Source organism: Solanum lycopersicum, chromosome 5 (genome assembly GCF_036512215.1).
Source record: "Solanum lycopersicum chromosome 5, SLM_r2.1".
In the NCBI taxonomy this organism is placed as follows: Eukaryota; Viridiplantae; Streptophyta; class Magnoliopsida; order Solanales; family Solanaceae; genus Solanum; species Solanum lycopersicum.
The window spans coordinates 33,938,662-33,949,182 of NC_090804.1; the positions used below are offsets into that span (position 1 = coordinate 33,938,662).

Consider the following 10,521-nt stretch of genomic DNA (forward strand, 5'->3'; position numbering starts at 1 on the left):
CTCAAATTTTTAGAAACACTTATTGGCAGTAGCTTTTGTAACACCCTGTAGCCAAAATAGACCAAAAATTATTTTTTTCAGAAAAATCTACAGGTGCAACCAACGGTGGCATCGACGGTCCGTAGGTCAGACGAAGGTACGTCTTGCACAACCGTCGATGGGATCAGAAATTCCCAAAAAAAATTCAGCCGAGAAAAATTGGCTAATTCTTGATCGACGGACTGACTGACGGTCCGTAGTTCAGATGATGGTCCATAATTCGTGACCGTCGATCAAGACCCCCATTCACCCACTCTCTAACAAGAGCTATGGATGACCAGCACGGTCCGTAGGTGGAAAATTTGCTGACAGTTAAGGGGAAATGCAGTTGGTCAACTTCAAATGGTCATAACTCTTATCACAAAATGAATTAGGTGTCCCATGACCTACCTACAAATAGATAATTGAATTAGCTTTCCATAGCCACCAACGTTGCTAAAATCAGACCTCAAAGTAAAAGGTTTGCCCATTTTAGTAAAAGCATGTCGAACAGGCCTATTCGACGGATCCAACAACGGGGCGTCGATCAGACGACAGACCGTCAGTCCTGGCAGTCGTTTTGGTCCGATAACAACTTTCCCAGGGGTCTTTTGGACCTTTCCCACTTTGTTTAAACCCTAAGTTACGTCGTTTTAACCCTAAATCATCATATTTTAGTCAGTTTAAGCCTAAAAACATAACTAAACATATATCTAAGTCAAATCATTAAATCAAAACTTAGAAAATTACAAGCAACAGAGGATAAAAAACTCAAGAACCCTAGTTCAAGAACACCACAAGTTTCAGCAGTTCCAGCCCCGAAACCTAAGTATTTTTCATGGATTTCATTACCAGGTATGTGGAATTTCACTAGTGGGTTCCTTTCACCCATTGGGTCCCTAGTGTTCAGTTATATTCTTAATTCTATTATCATGATTAAACCTAGGGTTTCTAGTCGTTTGATAGAACTTCATGAACCTATTAAATACATGTTCCAAATCAGATTACCATGTTATTACTCAGATTATCGCTTAAATTTTAGAACCCTAGCTTTGTATTTCTTTAGTGCTTGAATTACACATGCTAGGTCAGATATTTCAAATACTTCAAATATACATGCCTTAGTTATAAATGTATAATACCAGATTAATTGTTGCATTCTCAGTTTGCATGTTCAGTTTTAAGCTATCCAGTATTTATAGAAACTCAGACATAATTAGTAAATTTACATAATTCATTGGGAAAATAGCATAATAACGAGTTGGACTAGGGTTCAACATGCTCAATTAGTCCCAGAACTACTAGCCAAGTAGGTTGTAAGTTCGCTCTGTGTGCAATCAGTTTAGTGATCATGTCAGCATGTCTTTATACCTTTGGCAGTTTATATTGCGTCCTCTCAATGGGGAGTATACATCGGACTCCACATTTAGCTCATGTGGTTTTATTATTGGTTATTAGTAGCTCCCACAGATCAGTTAGACTCTCTGCATTGACCATTTATCAGTATATTTAGTATTCAATTTCGACATGTTATAAATTGGTTATTGCATCAAGTTAGCTCAGAATCCAATTTATCATGTCAAATTATTATACTTGTTTTTATGCTTGTTCAGTTATGTTTTATTTCAGCATTATTCTATTCTATATGCTCAGTACCTTTCAAGTACTAACGCATATATGTGCTACATTTTCTCGTGATGTAGGTTCACATTCTCATAATCAGATCACACATAGAGCGATTTCCGATCTCATGTTCAGCAGATTAAGTGGTGAGTCCTCATTCTCCGAGGACAAGAGTTATGAGTTTCATTTCAGTCTTTAGTCATTTAGTTTCATTTTTTGCTATATTTAGCTGGGGCTTGTCCCAGTATTTCTAGTCTAGTTTAAATGCTTATTTCAGACATGGTTCGATTCAACTTAGTATTGAGTTAATATTTCCTTTGTATTAAACTCATTGTTTTCAAATATCTCAGTTATAGAATATGGGTATTCCCCATAGTTTCAGATTTAATCATGATTTAGCTTCCACATTAGTTTATTATCTTTAGTATGCTCATGATCATGTCAGTAGGGTTAGCTTGGGATCACTTATGGTCCTAGGTTCAGTGTACGCGTCTCGGGGGTAAGTCGAGGCGTGACAAAACTTGATATCAAAGCACTAGGTTCAAGAGTCCTAGAATGTCTGAAAAAGCTGCACTAAGTAGAGTCCTTTTTCATGGGTGTGAAGTGCACCACATCTAATGAGATGGAGGCTATGAAGTGTTTTAGGAAAAAACTTCACTTTCTTGTTATTCTTATCGTGCGTAAGGTATGATCAAATTTCATTCTAACTTGACATTGTGCGCTTAAGATCATGCCTTCTTGTAGAGATTAGGAATGGAATGATAATGCACGCGACGCTAAACGCAGTTCCTCTGGTACCAAATAAGGAAGTTCAAATTCAGAGTTTCAGAACGCTAATTCAGCTTTTGTCTCAAAGTATGATCAACCAGAACAATGCAGAGTTTGTGCTTTTGTTAGGATGAATCCACTTAAGATTTTAGGGTCGCAAGTTGGTAAGGACCCACAGATGTTCATTGATAAGGTCAAGAAAATATTTGGTGTGATGTCAGTAACTCGTGTGATAGGTGAGATTGACATCCTACAAACTCAAGGATGTGACTTACATATGGTTCACTCAGTGGAAAGACAACAGACATGACTTTGTCTTTTATAACTAAGTTTAGCAGTCCAATTCAGTGTTAGTCCAAAAACTCTCTCAGAACCTTTCTCAGTCTCTACTCCAGTCGGCGACCCAGTTATAGCTAGACGGGTATACAGAAATTACCTTGTCTGAGTATCTCAGAAAGTCACCTCAGCAGATCTAGTAAAGTTAGAATGATAGACTTTGATGTCATTCTAGGCATGGATTGGTTACATTCATGTTATGCCTCAGTCGATTGTAGAACTACGATTGTTCGTTTTCAATTTCCAGATGAACCAATCTAAAATGGAAGGGTAGTAGCTTAGCGCCTATTGGTCGATTTATTTCTTAACTGAAGGCCAGAAAGATGACCTCTAAGGGTTATCTCTATCATCTAGTTGGGGTTAAGGATTCTAGACTTGGAACCCCAACTCTTGAGTCAGTTCCACTAGTCTGTGAATTTCCAGAATTTGTTTCCAGAAGATCTTCCCGGAGTCACTCCCGAAAAGGAAATCAACTTTGGAATTGATCTCCTTCTAGATACCCAGCCTATTTTTGTTCCTCCCTACATAATGGGTCCAACAAAGCTTAATGAATTGAAAGAGTAGTTGAAGACCTTCTAGATAAGGGCTTCATTAGACATAGTATTCCACCATGGGGTGCACCAATGTTGTTTGTAAGGAAGAAAAATGGTTCTCTCAGAATGTACATTGACTATAGACAGTTGAACAAGGTCACAATCAAGAATAAGTATCCTATCCCCAATATTGATGACTTGTTTGACCAACTACGGGGTGCTAGCCTTTTCTCAATGTTAGACCTCAGATCGGGTTATCATCAGCTCAGAGTCAGAGATAGTGACATTCCAAAAACAGCTTTCAGAACTCGGTATGGTCATTATGAATTTGTAGTTATGTAGTTTTGACTAACTAATGCTCCTACAGCTTTCATAGATTTGATGAACAGAGTTTTCAAACAGTACTTGGACTTGTTTGTTATTGTCTTTATTGATGATATCCTCATTTACTCTAGGAGTGAGGAAGAACATGCAAGTCATTTGAGAGTTATTCTGCAGACTCTCAAGTATAACTAGTTATTCGCTAAGTTTAGTAAATATGAGTTCTGGTTGCAATCCGTTGCTTTTCTTGGTCACATTGTATCTAGCGAAAGAATCCGAGTGGATTCACAGAAGATAAAAGCAGTGAAACAGTGACCTAGACCTACCTCTGCTACAGATATCAGAAGTTTCTTAGGTCTAGCAAGTTATTACAGAAGGTTTGTGGAAGGATTTTCATCCACAGGCCTACCATTGACTAGGTTGACTCAGAAGATGGTCAAGTTCCAATGGTCAAATGATTGTGAGAAAAGCTTCACAGAATTGAAAACTAGATTGACTACAGCTACTGTCTTGACTCTACTAGAGGGTTCATATGGTTATGTGATCTATTGTGATGCATCTAGAGTTGGCCTAGGTTGTGTGTTGATGTAACGAGGTAAGGTGATAGCTTATCCCTCTAGACAACTTAAGGTTCATGAGAAGAACTATCCAACTCATGACCTCGAGCTTGCAACAATGGTGTTTGAACTCAAGATCTGGAGACACTACTTGTATGGTGTTCACAAAGATGTGTTCACTGACCATAAGAACCTTCAGTATGTGTTCACCCAAAAAGAGTTGAATCTTCGCCGAAGGAGATGGCTTGAGTTCCTTAAGGATTATGATATGAGTGTGCATTACCATCATTGTAAGGCGAATGTAGTAGCAGATTCTCTTAGTAGATTATTTATGGGTAGTGTAGCCCATGTTGAGGAAGAAATGAAGGAGCTAGTGAAGGATGTTCACAGGCTTGATTGCTTGGGAGTTCACCTTATGAGCATATCAGACAGTGGTGTAACAATTCAAAATGGGGCAGAATCGTCTTTACTTGTGGAGATTAAGGAAAAGCGAGACAGTGATTCAATCTTGCTTTAACTTAAGGATGCAGTCCATAATTAGAGAGTGGAGGTTTTATCCCAAGGGGGAGATGGTGTACTTCGCTATCAGGGTAGATTGTGTGTTCCTGATGTAGGTGAGTTGAGACAACATATTCTTGCAGAAGCCCATAACTCTATGTATTCTATTCATCCAAGTTCCACTAAGATGTACTGCAATTTGCGAGAAGTCTATTGGTGGAATGGCATGAAGAGGGATATAACAGATTTTGTGAGTAAGTGCCCCAATTGCCAGCAAGTCAAGGTAGAACATCAGAAACCAGGAGGTACTACTCAAGAGATTGATATTCCTACTTGGAATTGGGATGTGATCAATATGGACTTCATCACAGAATTACCGCGTACTCGCAGACAGAATGACTCCATTTGGGTGATAATTGATAGGATGACTAAGTATTCTCGATTTTTAGCGGTCAAGACTAAAAATTCGGTGAAGGACTATGTCAAGCTTCACATCAATGAAATTGTGAGGTTGCATGGGGTTCCTTTGTCTATCATCTCAAATAGAGGTCCTCGGCTTACATCTAATTTTTGAAAGTCATTTCAGAAAGGTCTTGGTACTAAAGTTAACCTTAGTACATCATTTCATCCACAGATAGATGCGCAGGCAAAGCGTACCATTCAAACCTTAGAGGATATGTTGAGAGCTTGTTAATAATAATAATAATAATAATAATAATAATAATAATAATAATAATAATAATAATAATAATAATAATAAAAATAATAATAAAAATAATAATAATAATAAAAATAATAATAATAATAATAATAATAATAATAATAATAACAATAATAATAATAATAATAATAATAATAATAACAATAACAATAATAATAACAATAACAATAAGAATAACAATAATAATAATAATAATAATAATAATAACAACAACAACAACAATATTAATAATAATAATAACAATAATAATAATAATAATAACAATAATAATAATAATAATAATAATAATAATAATAATAAGAAGAAGAAGAAGAAGAAGAAGAAAAATAATAATAATAATAATAATAATAATAATTATTATTATTATTATAATAACAACAACAACAATAATAACAATAACAACAACAACAACAATAATAATAATAACAATAATAATAATAATAATAATAATAATAATAGCAACAACAACAATAATAACAATAATAATAACAATAATAATAATAATAATAATAATAATAATAACAACAACAACAACAACAACAATAATAATAATAACAATAATAATAATAATAATAATAATAATAATCTATTCTTATTATTTTTACTTATTTCTTTTGCTTTTTCTATAGCCAAATCTACTGCAAAATATTCTTCTAATATTATTTCTATATTCATTCCTTTTAAGGGTATTTCTTGTACAACACTTTCTTCTTCAAGTCTTTTTGAGCTTCATAGTTGTAATCTGTAAATCTAATTGAAGGTTCTCCTTTAGAATTTGTATATATTAAATGAGCATATGGTATTAATGCTATTTTTTCTTTAAAATCTCCTAATTTCCATTTTAATCCTGCATATTCTTCAGGACTTATTTTTATAGGTTTTATTAGTTTTATCCCTTTATTTCCCATTACTCTACTACATCTTTTATTTGTAATTTAAATCTAGTGTTACTATTATCTGTCATTTTTCCTAAAAATCCTATACAAATTAATAAATTCTTTTCACCATGCATTTCTTCATATCCTTTAGTTTGTATTCCTATTCTTATTTGGTTTTCAAATTCATTTAAATTCAACATAAAATCTGGACTTATGTAGAAAATTCCTCCATTATTAGTCATATCTACTTTTGTTAATCCTATAATTGCCTTTTTTATGTCTGACCATCTATTTTTATGAAAAATTATACAGAAACTGATGCTGAAACCATGTATAAATACTTAGAAACATTCCTAGTAGAATCAACTAAAGCTCTATGAGAAGCTTATAAAGTAGAATTCCCATCAGAATTTCAGTATTTAGTATCATTAGGACCAAACCCATATAAATTTACAAATAAAATAATTGACATTATCTTAAGGAACAAGGAGTAGATTTAAGTAAAAAATTAAACGAGTTAAAAAATAAATCTAAAGAAGAAATTAGTAATACATTAATAATAAAAATACAAGAAATAAAGATAGAATTAGCATCAATAAAAGAAATAGTTCTTTCATGATAGATTTAGTAGAATCAGAAACACGATTTTGTTTCAAACCCAAATAATTCAGATAATATTTTAGACTCAATGCAATTTGCTCAAGACCCAAATGATGATGACTCTGGTATGAGTTTTGTTTCAATTGCATTACATAATTTAGATACTTAGATATATATATATATATATATATATATAGTTTTAAAGAGGAATGCCTCTTTTGTCAAAAAATGTGAGTCCAACTTTACTCACTACCACACATGTGGAAAAACTGTTGGGACGCGTCTTTATTTTAAAAATAAAAATAATGTATAGGTAAGAGATAAGAGATAAGTATTGACAGACAGATACCAGACTACAATGACAATAATGCAAGAAAAGGAACATTATTTCACGTGACGATGGGGCCCAGATGTGTACCCAACTGAGATGATAAGATTCCTTTTTCATTTGAGATCCAAAGTTTGAAGACCAAATATCTCAATAAAAGCAAGCATTATCAAGACAAGAAGAGCAGAAGGAAAAAAAAGGCTAAGACAACCACAACAAAAACTCTCTCAAAATCCTCAAAAACAACCCCTTTTCTCTCTAAAATTATCTTTTAACAGATTGTAGTAAAGATTTCAGTTCTTTATTCTAAAAATTTGTTTTAAGTAAAAGTTTGGAAGCTATTCGGATTTCCCGAAATGAAAACTTCACTCTGTTCTTAATAATGTAAGTTTTCATATTTAAGTTTCTAGTAAACTTCCCATATATGTGAATTATGTGTGTTTATAAAATGTTAATTATTTGATAAATTCATGTAAATTTATGAATATCATCATGAATCTATATTACTTAGTATATGGTTAGTCTCTTAGCTTTTTAAAAGTATCGATATATTAACTTGTAAATTTCTAGGACATTGTCACGTTAAATGTTCTAAGATAAGAACTACGAATAACCAAATCCGGGGTGTAGTTAAAGATTCTTTCTTTTACTTCTTTTATTTTAAACTCTACTTGATTTAATTCTTCACTAATTTGTTGTCGGGATTGTCTAAGAGTTTCTCTAAGTGTCTTTACGGAATTTTTATATGTATAAGTTAAAGATAATTTTAATTTTAATGTAAATAAATGGCTTTCTAAGGATTTTTTTTATATAATCTAACTTTTTTTAAATGTTGTCTACTATAAAACAAAGTTATATGGTAAGCAAATGTTTTTCTAAAATAATAATCTTTTTTCATATAAGGTCTTGTAGATCTAAGGCTCTGATACCAAATAAAGTGATGTTTCTAGAAGACCTTATAAAAATACTAGAGAAAATAAAAAGGCTAAAAGAGAATTACAAGACTTATATGTAAAAGCAGATATATTACTAAAAGACCTAAAAACTACAAGCTTTAAAAAGGAAATAACTAATAAATTAGATTATATATTTTTCATAGCTAGAATCTTAGAACAAAAATTGATAAAATATCTTAGATCAAGAAATATTTCAATCAAAAATACTTTATGAGAAATCTTCCATTTGCTAGAAGTATAAGATTTGAATATTGGATATTATATAGAGATATAGAAGAAAAGAAAAGATTACACAGAATAGAAAAAGCTATAGGAGCATATATATATATATATATATATATATATATATATATATATATATATACGAAAACAAATTAAGACATGGATAGAAGTTTTAGACTCTATTAAAGGTTTTCAAAACCTCCTTTTAAAGGTTTTAATAATTTTACAGAAGCGTTAGACTATGCTAGAGGAATATTAGGGCAAAATTACTATATTTCTCCAGCCCTTAGACAAGTGTTACTATTATCTGTCATTTTTCCTAAAAATCCTATACACATTAATAAATTCTTTCCACTATGCATTTCTTCATATCCTTTAGTTTGTATTCCTATTCTTATTTGGTTTCCAAATTCATTTAAATTCATCATAAAATCTGGACTTATGTATAAAATTCCTCCATTATTAGTCATATCTACTTCTATTAATCCTATAATTGCCTTTTTTATGTCTGACCATCTATTATCATATATTGTAATTAATGTCTTTGTTCCTAAGTTTTTTCTAGTTAATCCTTTAATTCCCATAACTATTAATCCTATATGCATTAAGTCTTGGATATTATATAGGGATATAGAAGAAAAGAAAAGATTACAAAGAATAGAAAAAGCTATAGAAGCATATATATATATATATATATATATATATATATATACGAAAACGAATTTTTTATATCGAACACTTTTTATTTTGAAAGAGATATAAATAACAACATGTAACGACCTGTTTAGTCGTTTTGAGCAGCAGATATTATTTATGGAAAAACAGGCTGAGGCGACGGACTCCACGACGGACCGTCGCAGGGTCTCGTTGCAAAACACTTAGGAAATCTGAAATTAGGTACTAAAAATTGACTCTCTAAACTTCATAATGAAATGGCAGGACGGACCGTCACAGACTCTGGTGGAAAATTGAGTCTCTGAATCTTGCGACGACCTGCAGGACGGACCGTCGCAGGCACGACGGGCCGTCGCAGGCACGACGGGCCGTCGCAGGTTGCGTAATCCCAGTCTGGGTCGGATTTCTTTAATACGTTTTAAGGGACGTTTTCGACTATTCCTGCTTTAATTATAAAGTTAGTGGGTTAATGTTAATAAGTCTAATTACTTGGGGGTTGAAAGAGGTAACCGTAAGTTAATTAGTGGGTTATTATTGCCATCTTTCATTCTTAATTATATACTATTAGGGCAAAAGAAAGAGGGTTTGAATAAAGAAAATAGAAAGAACAAAGAGAAGAAAAGAGAAACGATAGAGAGAGGATCGAACGAGAGGAAAAACACAAAGCTTGGGAAATCACTTGCTTGATCACTAATCTTCGGTGGAGGTAGGTTATGGTTTCTCTTACGATATGCGTAGTAAACTCTTAATAGCGAATGATATGTATTGATAATATTGTAAACCCTACTATGTGCTTAATTGTATGCTTGCATGAATGTAATTATATAATTGTGATTATATAAGCATGATGAAGTTATTGAATCCCAAATCTTGAAAAACCCTAATCTCTTTGTAAATGATGAGGCCTTGGTATAAAGGAAGGCGTGATGAACTAAAATAATGAGATTGATGATGCCTTGGTAAGAAAGAAGGCTTGATGAATTGATAGAAGGAGATTAGGGGATCGGGTGTCACGAACCGACACGTAGATTTAGGGGATCGGGTGTCACGAACCGACACGTAGATTTAGGGGATCGGGTGTCACGAACCGACACGTAGATTTAGGGGATCGGGTGTCATGAACCGACATGTAGATTTAGGGGATCGGAGTATCATGTTCCAACACATAGTAGTAGGGGATCGGAGTGTCACGTACCGACACAAGAGGATTAAGGAATATGAGGGAGCGGAGTGTCACATACCGACACAAGAGAAATAAAGATAATGAATCTTGAAAGATGTTAATATACTCAATCTAATGAACATAATTCCCAAATGAGTATGGTATTGAGGCTTGAGTCCTCATGTGTGAACTTGACGGTAATTGTTAATGATATAGTACTTGTTGTTGCTACATGTTGAGTATCATAGTTGATTTTACGATATTACTTGGTATATATTGATTTCTATTTTGAGTTGGCCGATGATATCTACTCAGTACCCGTGTT

General features: G+C 33.0%; 1 protein-coding gene across 1 annotated transcript; it reads left to right on the top strand.

Annotated features, from left to right (window-relative positions):
* The first annotated feature begins 4,487 nt into the window (after positions 1 to 4,487).
* Positions 4,488 to 5,228, top strand: LOC138348774 (uncharacterized). Its single transcript, XM_069298350.1, has 3 exons — positions 4,488 to 4,653; positions 4,771 to 4,908; positions 5,026 to 5,228. Exons 1-3 carry the CDS (start codon positions 4,488 to 4,490, stop codon positions 5,226 to 5,228), a joined length of 507 nt encoding a protein of 168 aa, XP_069154451.1.
* The last annotated feature ends 5,293 nt before the right edge of the window (positions 5,229 to 10,521 follow it).

What these genes read in the sequence shown, in the direction of transcription:
- LOC138348774 (XM_069298350.1), top strand. Translation starts at nt 4,488, where the DNA reads ATGGGTAGTGTAGCCCATGTTGAGGAAGAAATGAAGGAGCTAGTGAAG. An exon ending in GATTAAGGAAAAGCGAGACA is followed by an intron (nt 4,654 to 4,770) that starts GTGATTCAATCT and finishes TTCCTGATGTAG; the next exon opens with GTGAGTTGAGACAACATATT. An exon ending in GGATATAACAGATTTTGTGA is followed by an intron (nt 4,909 to 5,025) that starts GTAAGTGCCCCA and finishes ACTTCATCACAG; the next exon opens with AATTACCGCGTACTCGCAGA.